The sequence below is a fragment of the Drosophila subpulchrella genome, chromosome 3L (assembly GCF_014743375.2).
Source record: "Drosophila subpulchrella strain 33 F10 #4 breed RU33 chromosome 3L, RU_Dsub_v1.1 Primary Assembly, whole genome shotgun sequence".
In the NCBI taxonomy this organism is placed as follows: Eukaryota; Metazoa; Arthropoda; class Insecta; order Diptera; family Drosophilidae; genus Drosophila; species Drosophila subpulchrella.
The window spans coordinates 20596386-20614574 of NC_050612.1; the positions used below are offsets into that span (position 1 = coordinate 20596386).

The 18189-nt window shown below is 40.7% G+C and overlaps 1 protein-coding gene across 1 annotated transcript in view; it reads right to left on the minus strand.

Annotated features, from left to right (window-relative positions):
* The window catches only part of LOC119552637 (peroxidasin), a 38445-nt gene that overhangs the window by 10291 nt on the left and 9965 nt on the right, over positions 1 to 18189 (minus strand). Inside the window, exons 2-8 of the mRNA XM_037862328.1 lie at positions 6163 to 6378; positions 6017 to 6088; positions 5675 to 5916; positions 4578 to 5261; positions 1779 to 1985; positions 1508 to 1686; positions 683 to 864 (exon numbers count right to left, since the gene is read on the minus strand). Coding sequence (XP_037718256.1) covers positions 683 to 864; positions 1508 to 1686; positions 1779 to 1985; positions 4578 to 5261; positions 5675 to 5916; positions 6017 to 6088; positions 6163 to 6378 — 1782 coding nt within the window. The remainder of the gene's footprint in view (positions 1 to 682; positions 865 to 1507; positions 1687 to 1778; positions 1986 to 4577; positions 5262 to 5674; positions 5917 to 6016; positions 6089 to 6162; positions 6379 to 18189) is intronic.

Genomic DNA, 18189 nt, shown 5'->3' on the forward strand with positions numbered 1-18189 from the left:
GGAGTGGTTTCCAAGCAATTTAGTTCAGTGGAGCTCCGCAAGGATTAAAAAATCATTTGAGGCTGCCAGATCCCAAATATGCCAGCCACAATCTAAAACATTTTGGTTACATTGTTGTAACAAACTTTAACTCATTGTAAATAGATTACAATGATAAGAATTAATTTATAAATCTAATTTATGTATATAGTTATGTTATACAAAATATTATTAATGTATTTAGCAAGTTATATAAGTTTCAGACATAACACTTAAAATATATTTGTTACTTGCAGATAAAAGAAAATTTTGTTATGACTTTGTTTTCAATTTATTTAAGAAACTTTAGTTAATTGGAATGTTGCCTATAACAATCATAAAATATATATCCCACCAATTTTCCAGCATCTCCCGCAGCGTCGTTAAGTTAATGTTCAGTTTTTCTGCGGCTCAACTATTTTTCAATTAATTAAGCAACTTTACCGTGCACTTAAACGCATTTTAAGTGCGTCCTCTGCCGGCAGAGGCCTTTTCTTTCCCAGCTTTCCCCCAGTTCTTTCGCCTTTGAGCAAAAGTTTTCCCTTTGATTTTAATGGAGTTTTATGCAATCCGCCCTTCACACCGCCGACAGCGCAATTAAAGTTGCGGTGGGTGCTCAAAGTTGAGCTATTTGATTTTGATTCGGGATCTTCCGTTTGCTCACCTGATGGTAACCAGTGCGGAGGCGGAAACGCGGCCAAACTGATTCTTAAGCTGGCACTCGTACCGCCCGCCATCGGGGATGGTCACATTCTTGACGAAGAGACTGCCGGCGCCGCTTATTTGATATTTCTCCGTCAGCTGCACATTCGGATCAATGAGTCGGCCATCGTGACGCCAAGAAATCTGAGGAGGTGCAGAGGAAAAAATTTATAAGAATATTCTATTTCATTATATTATAGAAATATTTAAAATTTTAATCTTCATAACTATTTCTTTATACTCACAAAATAATAAATCACATATTTTATATCATTTTATAACAATCCTTTAAAGAACATCTTGAATATTTGTAATATTTTAATACCATAAGATTTATTATAATTAAAAATATTAGGGTTAAGCAATCTATCATAAAGCTGTAAAAAAGTATGCAACGATTTTTTAAATATTAATCATCGGGTTGCCAAATTGCAAATATATAGAAGAATACTTTTAGATATCTTTGCAGGTGATTAAAAACTTACATTGATCATTAAAATCTTTTAGGAGCTGTCTAAAAGTATGCAGCGTTTTTTGATTTAATCAAGGGATTGCCCGATCGAAAACATATTGAAGCATACTTTTAGACACATTTGCTATATTGTGATGGTAATTTTTATAGCTGATATGCTAGACTTTTCTGATATTGCTACCGAACTAATAAGCCAATTTTGGTGATATTTTTTCCGGTGGCCGAGCGGAAAATGAGACCAAAAGGAAACGTCAACAAGTGGCGGGTAAATAAAAAGTTTCCGATTCCGTGGCCAATCCGGGTAAGTGAGTTTACCTGCAGTCCGTCCTCCGGCTGGTCGGCCTGGCAGGGCAGCTCGATGGTGGTGCCCGTAATGGCCGCCAAATTGCTCGGCTCGATGGCGAGATGCGGCGGCGATTGCGACCGTTCCACTTTGATGGTGGCCTCCATGCTCGTCTCCCCGTTCTCGTTGCGCGCAATGCAGCGATAGACACCTGAGAGATGGGGATCCAGAGGATAGTGTCCAAGGTTTCGGATGAAATGAAATGAAATGTAAACCGTTTTGGAAATCACTTTCCCTACTCACCGGCATGCTCCTGGCGGGCCGAACTCACCACCAGTTCGGTGTTCTCGTTCTCCAGCTGCAAATCGGGGGTATTTTCCGCCAGGAGGACTCCATTGAACTCCCAGTCGATGGTGGGCAGCGGATTGCCATCGGCGTCGCACTCCAGCACAAAGGCCTTGCCCAGTTTGATTGTTTGGCTTTGCGGGGCCGTTAAAATTTCGGGCAATTCTGCAAGAGTGGCAAGCGGTGCAACGGGGCGAATGAGTGATTTTCGAGCAATTTTACTGCTCCAAATGGCAGCAACAAGCGACCAAAGCAGTGCTCTCGCCGGCCTGCGTTTTCGGTTGGGTTTCTATGAGTCTTTTGTTGCCGCGGCACCACCAAAACACCAAAAGCCCACCCCCAAAGTTCACCCCTTGACCCGCTTTAACCGCTGGGCAGTGGGAATTCATTTTTAAACAACTATTTGAAAAATCGCAAAAAACTACTTTGAAATGGTTTACAATTGCTTGAACACGCTTTTAAATATTAATTCGGATTGAGGAAACAAAAAAATCCAAGTATACCCTAAAATTATAATACGTAGATATATATAAAGTATAGAAATTTAAATAAAGGAAACTATTTCCACTATTCTTTTTAAATCTTTGTTTAGTTCGGAAAAAAATAATGCTTTATATAGAACAACAATAGGGACAAATATAAATTCAAATTTATAAAAAATATAATAGATGACATTTCCGAACTCATACTTTAGTTGCCCAATTTGTTAAATATGTTACTTTAACATCATAAAGTCAACGTCCATCAATATACAACAATATAACATCGCAAGATTTTTTTGAATATTTAATATTTTGGCTAACATCATGTATAATATTTTATATATTTTTTTTATGCAGCTAATGCGTTTTGTATACCACTGTGCTTTCGTCCAGGCCCTGGGGGCGTATGCGTAATATGCAATACAAAATTCTCGCAGCATACTTTTCAGCGCGGCCGCCATATTTATTTATATACGAATGTTTGTGTTTGCTCGAGTGTTTGCCCGTGTCTGTTTATGCGTTTGCGAGGTTAATTATGCTGACCAAGCGCCATGCCTGACTGCTTAAACAGTTCATCCGCCCCGTGGTCCCCGAAATCGCCGTGATACCCGAGATCCTCTAATTCCCATTCCCGCGCACTACCAATTCACCATATTTTCAAAACCGCAGCTCGCAATTTGTGCGTGCCCTCGCCGCACATAATAGTTTATAATTTTTGCACTTAATTCTGCAAAATAATGCATAAATTTCGCACTTCATTTTGTGCCGACAACCACAAATTATAATGAGCCATTGTGCTGCATCAAGGCGGTGGATGCACTTTTGGCCGTCTGTGATCTCCATTCCCCCGGGCTTATATATATACACTGTATATATTTCACTTCCCGTTGGCCATTTCTATTGCGCCATAAAGTACAGTCACGTACAAACGCTCGAAATACGGCAATAACGAATGGAAAAACATAAAAAGCCCAAGTGCCAAGTTGTTTCGAGGTTAACCTCCTGCCGGGATGCACTTCTTCGGTTATTTAATGAGCAGAAAGCTACGAAGCGAGAGCGCTTAATGTGCGCCAATCAAGCCCAGAGCAATTTATTTACTATCGCATAACGTCACAGCACTTCAAAAAATAATGGTGTACAAAGTAATCAAAACAAATCAAACCAAAAACAAAAGGGTTCTAAATACAAATGCTTTGGGATTTTAAAAAAATACCTATTTTTATATTTTTAGCTTACAGAACAGATTCCCATTTTCAAATGAAAATATTACAATTTATCCAAATTTTGTACAGCTAAAAAAGAGGAATGGCATATTTTCTCAAAAAGAAATCAACAAAATTACTTTATATTTTTTCGCCAAAAATCGCAAAATTCCCCGAGTGCAAAAATACAAACTTTTGTGATTTGATTTGTCTACATGAAGTTCCATCCAATCACCGACACCACCTGCTGTCAAAGTTGTCGCAATTCTGTTATTGGGAAAGTGGGGTTTTTTGCCGCCGGGGCAAACTCCTCTGCAAAGTCCCAATGCCCCAATATCAGTTGAGTTGGCGTGGCCAGTATCCTGGTCAGTCTCGATGGCAGTCTCCCCGGTCTCCGAATCATTGCCATTTCCCATTCGCAGACGAAAACAAATTAAATCGACTGCAAATTGAGTAAAACGCGACAGTTGTGACTCTTATTCCGGGTGCAACTGTGTGGCTGTCACAGGGCGATGGTCTTAATGGGGAACCCAATGGAAAAGGACACTGGATGTGCTCAGTGATGGGTAGTACTTAGGTACATATTTGGGGGATATGTTGGACTTATTACCAGCCTTGTGAAGTATTCCTAAAGCAAAAGGGTTAGTTTTAAACGGGCTGTAAGGAAATGAGCCTAAACACATAAATCTCAAGAATTCACGTTATCACTTACATTGATTTAAGCCTTTGGAAAATTGAGGAAAAATAACACATAGGTACTTTTGAAATCTCTACAGGTGGATATGACTAATAAGGAATTTTATATATTACAATTTTTATAATACTTGTAGAACCTTTTTTATAGAGGTTACTGTTATTTTTTATTGACATGCTACCTGTGATTGTATTGATTGATGTGCAAAGCGAAACATTAATACCTCTGTTGTATACTGTTCGTGTGGTCAGAACTGCGGCAGAGAACTTTTTATACCCCCTGGGCCACGACCACTGATTTAGGCCCCATTTCTTAACATGTACCTTGGTCCAAATATATATCCCACTCAAAATGAAGCATCCCTGGTACATTTACTCACCCTTCAGCTCGATGCGGGCGGTGGCCTGGACGCTGCCCAAAGAGTTGCGAGCCTCGCAGCGATACGTGCCGGCCGAGAGTTGGGTGGGCTGCAGCAGGATGAGGCTGCCATTGGCCTGGAGTTGGAGGCTGGGTGTCGATTGCGAGAGTTGGCGACCATTGACGAACCATTGTATGTCCGGCTGTGGCCAGCCAGAGGCGGCACAATCGAGGAGCACGGGTCCAGAGTCATGGAGGGCCACAATTTGGTCATGCGGCTGGTGGGTGAAGTGCGGTGGCGATGGCGATGATGGCGATGATGGCGATGGCGTGGTTGTTCCGGCATCCGCCCACACCTGATTGCTGCGGGCATCGAAGGGGGAATCGAGTGGGTGGTCACCGCCATTAACTACCAGGCGGACAGGCTGGGAGCGCAGTTCGTCCATCTCATTGCGAGCAATGCACTGATAGATGCCCATGTCGCTGGCCTCCACACTGCGGATGAGCAGACTGCCGCTGGGCAGGATCTCCGCCCTCGCCTGCTGCTCCTCCTCGCCGCCACCGCCGCCGCCGCCGCCCACCTCCTGGGTGTTGTGCATCCACGTGATTTGGGGGCGTGGCAGGCCGGTGACCTCGCAGCTCAGCTCCACATGCTCCCCGGCAAAGGCCTGGGCGTCTTGGGGAGCCACCAGAAACTGCGGCTTCGCTGCAAGTAATCCCATTCAGAGGGGCCATCAATTCGGTATTAAAATGCATCTGTGGCGCATATCAGAAATCATGCCTCCAATCGTGTGGGGCTTTTAGTGAAATTTCTTTCAACTCAATTTGATGGAAATTTATTTAAGTATAAGGCGTGCTCGCGTTATTAAACAGGCAAACCCATAAGATTTTTTTAAAAGAAGTATAGAATCTAAAATATTTCCTAGACTTTGGTAAAATTTAGGACCCACTGTTTGAAACCCTTAAGTGATTTCATATCTTTATAGATTTATATGGTCTAATAAACCATCTATAGTATAAAATCGTGTAAAATATTATAGTAATAATTATTGTTAGATTAAGTTCCCCCTACAATTTATGACTTCTTTTTATATATTCAATCATATATTTTTTACTTACCGCACTTGAAGTGATGCTCACTCAGGCTGGCGAGTCCTTGGTTCTGGAGCACCTGGGGAGAGGAGCAGGTGAGCGAGATGGACACCAGTTGGCGCTGGACATCCTGGTGCCATCGGCGCCAGAGCGAATAGACTCCACAATTGCAGTCGATGGCATTGCCATCCAGTCGCAGGCGCTTCAAGTTGTTCAGCCGATTAAAACCATCCACGGGCAGTTGGGTCAGCTTGTTATTGTACAAGATCCTGGAAAGGGGAAAAGAACAAGGAGAGCCCAAAAAGTTAGTGACAGGCCCTGGAAACCCCAGTGCCCCCCCAAAAAAAAGGGGAATCATCATCGACTTACAGGCGGTTCAGACGCGGCAAGTTGTCAAAGAGCCCGGCGGGCAGCTGCCAAATGTCATTGTTCTCCAGGAAACTGAAAGCGTAGAAGGACGATTGTGGGTAAGGCGATTGCTCGAGGGGATCCTTAATTAAGGCGGGTTCACTTACATCGCCTCCAGGCGTGGCATTCGCTGGAAGGTGGCCGCCGGTAAGCGGCTTAGCCGATTATTGTTCAGATAGAGGAACCTCAGCGCCGGGAGTCCATTGAGAGCCCCATCCTGCAGGTAAGCCAGCTCGTTGTCATTCAGGAAGAGCGTCGTCAGCTGGGCGAGACCACTGAACGCATTGGCCGGCAGCTCCTCGATGTGATTGAAACGCAAATCTCTGCAAAAAAATGTTGCCGGGTACGGGAACAGAAGAAAAGCGTAGAGAGCGTGAGTGGATGGAGTGGAAAAAAGGGGCAGAATGCGATTCCCAGATTGCAGATAGCAAAACGTTTATCTGATGGATGGATGCTTGTTGGGTAAAGAGTAAGCGAGGAGGTGGGATCACTGCACTAAAAGAAAATGTATCAACCAAAATTAGCAATAAATTCGAAGGAAACGTTGTCAATGATGCCCATTATAAAATGGCAAACTTGCAGGGCTAACAATGATGCCAACTCTGCAAAAATTGTAACTTGGTCAGTAATGCCAGTTTTGGTAAATTGCTTTAGGATTTAAAGTAATCTGTCCTGATATATTTATGGGTATTTTAAAACTACCTAAGGAAAATTATTCATCCTGGTTTAGTTCTAATGAAATGGTGCCAAAGCCAAAACAATGATGCCAACTCTGCAAAAAACTCAACTTGGCCAAAGACCAATAAAGCAAATTTTGCCAAACAGCATAACTACAACATTCTGATTTATTCTATACTATAATAATCCCCTTTTAATTCTAAATTTGGTGATTTTATTTAAATCAAAAATCAAAATTGATAGCAGAACATAATTTCTCCTAGTGCATTGAAACTGGAAGACTTGCAGTTGATGGTAAATCAATTTTTGGTTCTGTTCTGGCAAATTGCTGCAAGTTGGCAATGCCAATTCTCGTCATGCGGTCTGTTCTGCTCCTTCTTTCCTCTCGTTCTCACACTATGTAGGTGTATTAATGGGTGTTTGGGGGTCTATTTTTGGGTAGTCAGGTGGGTGGGTGGTATATGGATGTTATGCAGCATTGTCATGTGCAATTAGTGCAAAGAAATTCCGTTTGTAGAATTAGATGCCTGCCAGTCTTGGCCCGCGCCCACTAATTTCAAACGAGATCCAATTATTTGCCCCAGCTAAGCACAAACTTAAATTGTATATGGTATGTCCCCGCACCGGAGTCGCGTTTATCCGCCTCTTAGAGCGCTTGATAAACCGTTCTAACGACATCCGCTTGATATGGCAGAGCTCTGCAAACAACAACATACTCGTTTACACAAACATTTTGCGCACATTAAAAATTAATTACAAAAAGTTGATGTTCGCATAGTTTATGCCCGTGCCCGGCGACAAAGCAGCCAAGCGATAAGCCGGCAACCCCGGCAACCAACTGGTATACGGTATACCATATATGCTATATATAGTGCAGAGTTGGGAACCTAAGCCACGGATTGAGGTCTCCTCGCATATGCCAAGCTCACGAGCTGCCATTAGCAACCATACACTCAAGGAAATTAAGATAAATTGTATAATAAATTGAGAATCAAAACAAAGAATGTTATTTTGATAAAGAAAAACCACAACATTTTTTAAACACCTACTTTCTGAAAGTGGTATTTAGAAAATCCTTATCAAAAGTTGGTACATGTGATTTCGAATCCAGTGATGTTATAAAAATACATTTTGTTATCAAAGAAGTTTTTAAAAATTTGTTTGTACATATACTGTGTTTGTTTATTGTGATAATGCTGAATTTTTATAAATGATAAAATTATTTATTATTAATAATATTTAAATACTTCTAGAAATTATCTATAAATGCAAAATTTTATATTGTAAAATCATTTGTTTATCATTTCTAAAGATTATTATGTAATAACTATAAAAACAAATAAATTATATTTCTGAATAAATTAATTAACGATTTTTTCTTTGGAATTTCATAATTGAAAGAACCTTGAACAGCTGCGCATTACTCTTTTAAAAAGCCATAAAATAATTTATCCGAGTGCAGGATCTGGTTGAGGGGCATGGCTATAGGATTTCAGCGGGTTAAGGATGTAGCTGCAAGAGCGGTTAAAAAAGTTTCTAATCAACTCATGAACTTTGTTGCTGTTGCTTTTGGCCGGGTTTTAGCTGCTTGCCTGCCAGCTGGTTGCAAATTCAATGCGGCAGCGAAAAAGTTTCTTGGCCAAAGTGAAAATTATACCGAAAATGCAGCTGGTGCTGTTGCCTGCCTGCCAGCCTGCTGGCAACATCGTTTACCGCTGGCTGATGTTGCAGCTGCCTTTGTTGGTGCAATAATTATGACCCTGTTATTTTTTTATTTTTTTTCTGTGCTGTACCCCTACCTTATCGCCCTTTGGCAACGCTTTTGGCCAGAAGCCACTGCAATTGGAGCTGGGTAGCTAAAGTTGTCTAAACAGAAATTATGTTTTGTGGCCACTGTAAACATGCAACGCACAAAGTGCAACCAAACTAACTAACTACCAACAGCAACAACAGCAGCAACAACCTGCAACCCTAATTGGTGTCAGCGTTTCACAGTGTTTCCATGCGAGTGTGTGTGTGTTGGCCAAGTGCAATCGTGTCTGTTTCTGTGTCTGTGCTCAAATTGCAACTAAAGACGAGGATGCAACACACAGGAAAAAAGGCAAAACCTCGCACACAGGACAACAAAAAAGGCAACACAAACAACCTACGACAACGAAAACAACTTAAAAATCCAGAACAGAATAGAGAGTTTTAGTCAAGGGGTGCGACTAATTAATACCCATTAGTCACCGCTTCGTTGGGATATGCATTGCATACTTTATATCCTACAAATCTATGTATGTCCAACAAAAATTATAGAGTTTTAAAATCACTTCTAAAGGTATCTAAAAGTATGCAACAATATTTTTATTGTACTGAATTTCTGTATTATAAAAGAACTCCTTTATAAGTTACTAGCTATTTTTAATATTTAAAAAAAAAGTAAAGTATAAACAGAATCAATTTTAACAAATCACTTTAAAGCGTTGATTTTTAATTCATAGGCCACAGTTTTATAATAAGAGATAGATATATATCAACATCCTCAATTTTTGGTTCCACAGATAAAAGTGTTTAAACGAATGATACGTTTTATCATTTAATCATCGGGCCGAAGGACTTTAGCTTCCAGCGCCCCTTCTTTTTTTAATATTAATTTTAGTATTATATACTAGCTTTAATTTGTTAAAATAAATAAATCATTTAATCATAAATATATTTAGCAACCTGAGATAGACTTTTCTCTATCTTTTCCCTGATATACCTAACATCCCTTTTTCGCCTACGTCTAAGGGGTACCAAAATCCAGAACAACACTAAAACCACTCACACGTAGCGCTTGAGGCCCCAGCCCAACAATAGCAGCAACCACAGGATGGTGGTGGGTGGCTCAGATGGGCGGTTGAGTGGGTCATGCATACGCCCAAATGGAGCCACATAAACAAAGCAGCCACCGCTGCACTTCTTACTCCTGGTCTCGGTTTCGGTCTTGGCTCCATCTCTTGTGCTCTGGCGATGGCTATGGCTTTGGCTTTGGCTCTGGCCTGATGAAAGACCCAAGTCCTGGGGCCAGTCGACCCACTGGTGTCCATGTGGTAACCCCGCTCCCAGAGGTACACTTAAAAAAAAGTGGTTCCTTAACTGTAAGCGTTTAGAACTAGGTATGATATGTTATACTTTTTGTCAGAATTTCTTGGCCTTGAACAACATAAATTATATACTCATTGTATTTTATAAAACGAATTTCTTTACAATATTTGACAGAACATGGTTAATAAAACCTCTCTCACACTTAAATAATAAATAAAAATACATAAAAATTTAGTCTTTTTTCTTCTACAAATAATTTTCAATTTTAAGAAGATTTGAAGAAATTTTGTTTTTCAACATTGTAATATATATTTTCCCAAATATTTGTTAAGTGCCCCCAAAGGCCTAGTAAATATTTTTCTTGGTGCACCAAGTTGGCAACCTCTTGCAGTTGCGGTGGGTCCAAGGAAGTGGGGCAGCAAGATGCAGGCTGGGATGCGGGTGGCAGCAACAATTTGCAAAGTTACTCGCATTTCTCCCCCAAGAAAGGAGAGAAGGGGAGCGGTCTTTGTGCGAATGCGGCTGCTTGATCCACATTTTTGCCCACTTCTTGTAAACTCCATTAGCCCCGCCACCAACAGTCAACAAGGAATACAGCCACATCCAGAGCCACAGCCACCGCCACCGTCTCCGCCACATCCACATACAGATCCACAGTGGGTCAAGCCGAGTGGTGCCGGCAAATGGATCAGTCTAATTTGAATCAACAAGGAACTCGGCATCTTTTGCCCTTTGACTCAGACACCGCTATCGTATTTGCTCAGCCGGAGAGTGCTTTAAAATTCCCAGCCACTTGCCCATTCCCTTTCTGCATAGCCAACACCTCTCCACTTGGCACCACTGTGCCATCTCCACATCCACAGCCACTTCCACAACCCATCCCTCACCGCACCTACCATGTGTGACAAACGATGGTCCACTTCAATGTGCACACACGCTGAGTGCGTGTCCGGGTTCCGGACTTCGGACGGTGGACAGTGGACTCCGGAAATTCCCAGTCCGATGCCTCATCGAGCCTACGAAAATGGGCCACACAGGAAAAAACGGGGGTCTAGGTATATAATTTAAGAACATCTATTTAATGGTTAAATTCCAAAGAAAAAAAAAATAAGTCATTTACAAAAATAATTTGTTTATATTTAAATGGTAAGAAAGTAAATTGTGTTATTTAAGGCTTATTTTCCCAAAAAATTTAACTAAATAAATAAATATATTTTTTTTTAATTTAAAATTACATCGAAAAGGTAATATATACTTATAATTTCCCAAAAAGAAATTATGATTGTATAACAAATAAATAAAGTATGCTTTTCAAATATCAATGATCAAAAATTTTAATCTATTTAAATATAAAATCTTTGATTTCTAGCATTTAAAAATCTAAAAAATGTTCGCAGAAGCAGAAATAATATAAGTTTTTGTAAAACAATTGATATTTGAAAGTTTTAAATACTTCAAAATAAATGAGAAGCCCTTTTTAATGTTTAAAGGGTTTCTTTCCTTTAAGTAAAATAATAATGTGCGACATTTTAACGATAAAACTTAAAAGTACTTTATATTGAAAGATTAAAATACTTAAAATTTAATTGGGGACCAATTCTCTCAGTGACAATATGCCGGAACCCACTCCTGACCAAGTGCGTGTTGGAGTTGCTCCCCGGATAAATGGGGATTCAGCGGGGTGCCGTTGCAATGGCCTCATAGAATGGCGTCATGTCAGTTGCGCAACTATTTACGGAGCTGCTAAAAAAAAAATGGGGAACCGAACGGAGACATAAATAACTGGGATGCTCCGACGCAGAGTCCTCAGAGAACCCCGCCCCCAGCCACGTCCCAAAAAGCCCACCTGCTGTGCTGCACGTCATGTGTGTGTGTGTGTGCGGAAACGGAAATTGAATCTTGAAACTTCTTTTCAGCGCATGTGACACTTCCGCCGGCCTGAATTTTGATAATGACATTTGCATTTTCGCATTATTCGATATTTTCAATTAAATTTGCAATGTGCAGGTGTGTTGATGGTGGTGTGGGTGAGTCGTCCCGTTCGCCTGTGTGTGTGTGTGTGTGTGTCCGCATGTCCTGTGGCGCGCGGGTTTTGGGGATCCATTGATGCGCCTCGGATATCCTTGGTTTGATTCCTCTCGCATCCATGTCTGCACTTAATTAATGCATATTATTGACAAAGGCATGTTCAACTCTGGCATGTTTGTCTATTCACGCATGCCTGCACACCCACACTCTTGCAAACAGGACATGCCACACTCACACACGTATGAAACTATATTGCGTATACGCTTTGATGTCCATGTCGAAAATTTATGGTTAGCCAAAACTGAAGCCAAGAGCGATATTTTAAAGCGGCGTGCAGACAGTAAATTGAATGAAAACAATTAGCATTGTGTAGGGTTTATGGTTAACCCATTGACACCCCCCACATTTTCCATTTCCCCCCCCCCCCCCCCCTGAAATTTCCCCGTGCCGAGGTGGAAAATCTGGTTCGTGCTCAGCGAGCGTTAAGCTGTTTAGTGGCTTCACTAATTTGATTTCAATTAGTTGTCACAATTAGTGAAGGAAAAACCGCAGCAAGTAAATTAGTGGGGATTTCCCGAGGGGAGGGATGTGTGTTGAATTTGAGGAAAATTCGGCAGTGCATGTTTGTGGTGTCCGCTTTGAGATTTCAGTTTGATTATTTCGCCTCGAGTGCGGTTTTTGAGGGAATCGGAATGCCTTATTAAGATGGAATTTTAGCTAACTGAAATTCGCCAATTTTACTGAGTGAGAAATGAAACCAGATGTCATGATTTCAGTTTTGAATTTTAATCTTCTACAGAAACTAAAATTAATCCTAGTCTGATCCATAAAGAAATAACAATGCAAGCAAACAAAAATAATTGCTTGGATATAATCCTTCTCTACTTTGAAGTTATTATTAAGAAGGATATTTATGTTCAGGCAAAAACTAAAGAAAATAAATACGCAGGGGAAAAATCCGATGATAGAAATATGTCAGCAGTTGATAAATTTATTATATTCAAATGCCACATATACTATCAACTTTTAAGCAAATCCCCTCTTACCTAGGTTCAATATTCCTTGCTTCAAAAGTTGATTGCTGATTCTAAAACGTTTTATCTCCCTTTGTGACTGGTTATAAATGCATTAAAGGTTTAATTTTCTCCCTGGAATTGGTTTCTGCTAGCTTTCAGCGTCAGTTAGTTTTTATCATAGAGTCAGTATATTTTCCAGTTCATTGCATTTTCATTAGAGTTAACGCTTACGCTTCGCTTTTTCCGCGTTTTACACACACACACACGGCTTTTCCCGTCCTCCCTTTTGCGCCATAAAGTATGCAACATAAACAAGGCCATAAAGGTGGGTAAAAGGGGGGAAAAAGGCCACCTATCCGCTGCCTTATCAGTGGCATCAGCTGTACCCCCTAAGCCAATACGCCCCCGATACGATACCATCCTCCCACCTGGTTGTTAAGGTGATTCCGGCTTTGTTGAGCTTGTTGCCTTGTGCTCTGATTATGATTTGTCTGGCTTACCCACCTGCCGAGCCACCTGAACACCCAAACACCCCACCACCCACCTCACGTGTGCCTGCAGCTTAGGCAGCATCTTATGACGCCTCCTGCTCCTGCGCCAGTATAAATCCTTTTACGGTCTGCCGGTCCCCTGGCTGCCTTTATGGCAAATGTGACAATAAAAACATGATTTAACTTTGGCCTGCCGCACACTCACATCCGCGCCCACGCCACCACAGAGACCGCATTCCCAAACAGAGAGAGAAATCTCCTTGGCAATCTCCTCTGACAAACAAAAATTGATAGGGTTTTTAAATGGTTTATAGAGGTGTTAAAAAGTATGCAGTGGAAGTGGATCGCTTTCTTTCGTTTTCTAGAGTTTGCTTACATTGTTGCCTACTTTTGGGCACATCTTTGTCTCTTTCGAAGGTTACATAACTTAACAAGCCGTTTTAAAGAAAGCACCTACAAGTATGCTGTGGATGAGTAAGATTATAATACCCTAATAATATATTGTAGCATACTTTTAGAGATATTTATCAACGGATTTTTAATAAAGGGGCAGAAAACATCGCTTTTCCGATGTTTTAACAGGCAAACATCGATGTAACATCAAAAAACATCGATGTTTCTGCACCTTTAATTTTTAAGCTATAGACATTTTGAAGAAAATTGCTTGTCAATATGAAAACTAAATAATAAAGGTGGAGAATATTTTTCTACACTCCTTTTTTCACCAGTTTTTTTCCAGTGCTTCATCACAGGCTCAGATTGCACATTATTGTAATAACATGGCTTACAAACACGCAAGCAACAGCAGAAATAGCAGCAGCAACATGGCCAGCAATAACAACCGATGGAATAAGAGTGCCTGCAGTGGCAGGCGCATCCTTGCACGCCAGGACTCACATTCGCACAGCCAAGTATCCGGCTATTCAAGCATCCTGCTTGCTGCTGGGTTGCCCAGGTGATTTGCCACTGACGATAGTCCAAAGGACTCATGACAATTGCTGTGGGTGTGTGTTTTCTTTTTTTTTTGTGGGAACCACTTGGTAATGTAATCCTTCAGCCGCTCGGCTTCTCGGCCGTTTATTTTTGCCCAGTGACATTTTATTATTATTAAACAAAGGACACCCCCACCATCCTTCCCCCATTGCTGTTAACCCTTGACATTGTTTATCTGTGTGCGTAAAAGTTCAGCTGTCAGTCAGCCAGTCACTTTGTCAACCTGACAGTGTGTGTGGGTGTGTGTGGGGGTTAATGGAGATGGGTGTTACGGGTTCAGGGGTTAAAGTTAGTTACCGAGCTGCCTGCAATGGCCGTAGATTCATTTCCTCAACTCCTTTTGCACTCGAGCTTATTTTCGAGCCTTTCCAGAGCTGTGATTTAATTTTCGTTCTGTTTGCTTACCCCCAATTTCGCTCACTTCCTACGATGGCTCTATATCTCTATAACCCTTTATCCCCCGGAAAAACCCCCCGAAATCCAACGATATCTCCCTGCTATGTGTGTGCTAAACTGTTAATGTAATTGTGTCCAGTTAGGACTGTTTGAGATACTTAGAGCACTTTGCGTAATTGGCTCGGAGTGTGCATGCATAAAACGCTTTGTTTAGCCCAGATGGAACAACAAAAGATTTTGGCCCAAAGAGTTTACAACTGTAGATCAGAGCTTAATGAATTTTACCTGCAACGGAAAGTCTAATGGCTTCCGTAAAGTGGGTTGCATAAGTAATTAACGTCCTCAAAGTGACAATGTCTTCCTTGAGGAAATTAACATTTTAAAAGAGGATCAAAATGCAGTTTGTTAACTTTTGTTGAAACATAAAACAATATTTAAAAATTCCTATTCAAGACTTATAATAAAAATTTATCAAAAAATATTATAATATTTTTTTTATTCTTTCGAGCTAATATGATTTCAAAATGTTTTCAATAAGCTTAAAAAATATATACATTTTAACACATCTACCTTGTTTAATGCAATATTTAGATTCTTTTATTTATAATTTACGATTTTTTCCAATAAACTCTTTCACTACACATATGTTTCCCAACAAACACTTTTTTGTTAGCTAATAAAAATGTCTAAAAGTTTACAAAGGCCATGAAACAACGAAATTCCAGCACTTTGGAGGTGTATTTTATAGCTTAGCGGATTTCATCTGTACCGGAAAGTCCAACCGTTGAGTCAGTCAACCGGCATCCGAAAAGTAAACTGCAAAGCAATTAACATTGTTTCACCGAACTGACAAAGAACAAAACTTTTGCTCCGACAAATCCTTGGGCTAAAGCTGCACAACTTTAAGGATTTGGCAGGCGGACAAAAAATCCAGTGCGACTAGTGAACTGTGTGTTCGGGGTGCGGGTGACTCGCCTTTGGCCAAGTGTAAACGATAAAGGATCCGCCCCGTCCACTGACCAGGACACTGCCAGGACATTCCGAAACTAGGACTGCAGCAAGACCAGTTTGTCCGCTCACACGGAATTGATATGTGGCCTGGCTTCCCACCGATTCGGCTTCACCGAGGAGCTGCATCCGCCGCCGTGGCTTTTGTTGCACTTATCTGGCGCTGCTACGCACAAGTAGCTAAGGCGAAAAGCTATGCACTGAACAAAATGAAGGCTGCTCAAAAATATCACAAAAATCCCTAAATGTAATATAAATGTGCCTAAAAGTATGCAGTTGAAAATAAACGTTGCCTTTTGAAATTTACTGATTTAAAATATATTGTTGCATACCTTTTGGCACCTTTCTTGGAAATCATGTTTATCTTATGCACCAAAACAAAATATTAAACTTCAATAAATTAAAATTTTTTTTAAGGAAATCATTTTTGTCGGAGGAGCTTACTTTAAAATAATGATGGAGATTTTCTAATAATATTTAAACACTTTTTAATAATAGGAAACTTCTCCCAAAAGGAAGGATCGAGGAAAATAGTAATAATATTTTGTTAATTTGGAAAATTTAATAATATAGAAAGCTTCTCTAAAATCCCACCGCCCTTTTTTTTCAGTGTCCCTTGCAACATCCTCCCCGATTTGGGGGCCACCACAGAATTGTTATATTCAGTAATTATGTCCAATAAGCGGCGAAGCGTGAAGCCAACGCCATCCTGCGGATCTGCCACCCATATCAACCCCCACACCCCCCTTCCACCGGAAGGAAAACGATGTCGTTAATGTTGTCGTTATGTAAGCTAACCCAGTTTTAGCGTCGACATGGCATTTCCTTCCTTCCGGTTCCTGCGTTAAATGCAATCCTTGAGCAAAAATCCGCAAGAAAAGAATGAAAGGCGCCCACTCAAGTTGGGTCCTGGGTTCGGGTTTGGGTTGGATAAAGATTGCTGACTGCATGACACGCCAGAGCAGGCAGCAAAAGTTAAGCCACGTGCAGAAAATTCACTTCCGTTCCACACACACTCACACACACACTCTTAAGCAAAAAGGACTCGGGAAGAACAAGAGGCATCTAAACTTGCGTTGCATACTTTTGGGCTGCCACCGAAAGAAAAACTCCTGACAGCAGAGGAAAATCAAAAAGAAAAGAAAAGGGGTAGAAAAACGCTTGAAGCATAGAAAGAAAGAAAAAGCTGAGCGAAATGCCAGGGCTACAAATTTCTTCAGCCTTCAAATTGCTGTCTCACTCCTCAGTTTTTTTTGACTCTCCTGTTCTCAAGTTTTTCCTCAACACAAAAAACCTATCACTAAGATTGGCCATCACTTTGGAGTCTTTTACCAGAGCTACTTATCAAAATAAGAATGTTTTAATATTGTTTAATTTGGTAAAAAAGGGTAAGCAAATTGGTAGTTAAAAATAGTTCATACAAGGTTTAGGCCCCAATAAAAATCTTGTTCCCCTAATATTAATTATTGAATCTAATCAGCAAGTTTCCCCATTTTATTATGGAGCTCTAAATCTTTAAAGGATTTAAATCACTTATTAGGACATCTAAAAGTATGCTTTGAAAAATGTTATAATCTCCTATATTTTAATAGCATACTTTTTGACACCATGTTTTGTAGAAGCCCCAAAGTTCCTTTTCTGACTTGAGTGCACAGCTCTTTTAAAATGTTATTAATTTACTTAAAATTATATTTTTTTTAAACTATATAATTCTGAGTTCCTAAGTTTCATTTATTGTTAGGAGCAACTTGAAACATTTTTTTGGTCTGCTAATGTGTTGTGCCTCACATATTCCTTTAGCTGCAGCTCATCCTCAGCTTAGGATGCTCTTCCCATGGACGCTGCTCCCGATCCTATCCCTTAGTTGCCAAAACCACCTTCCTTCCCATCGACATTTCTACAGGTGTAAATGTCTCACAAGTGCACTCTCCACACATGCAATTGCCGGCAGTCTATGGGAGTCCTCGTGCTCGTCCTGGTCCTGCGGACTCCTTGCCATCGCAAAAGCCCACCCACATCATCATCATCCTGGCTGCTCGTTCTGGCATGCTTAAGCTGCTTCCAGTTTGGCCAGGCAAACACCTTCATGGTTAAAAGTGGCCACCTGGAGGAGCCTCACCATCACCCACTTCCCTTCACCCTTCACCATTTCGCCCTTCAATATATAATTCACACATTTTCAGGCAGCAGCCATCCCTGCACACACACACTTTGCCCAACGCGTGTGTATTTTTGTTGAAATAAATTTTATTTAAACTTTCGCTGCCGCTGGTTATGTTTTTTTTTCCCTTATTTTTCGTATTTTGTGCACCATTTTGGTATTATTTTTTTCTTTGCAACGTGTGAAATTCAATTATACAGCAGATTTATATGTCGAGCATGGAGCTGGGTGCATGAGCAGCTCGTCGCTTTTATTTGAGAAGGAAAACTCAGCCCACACACCAACCGTACA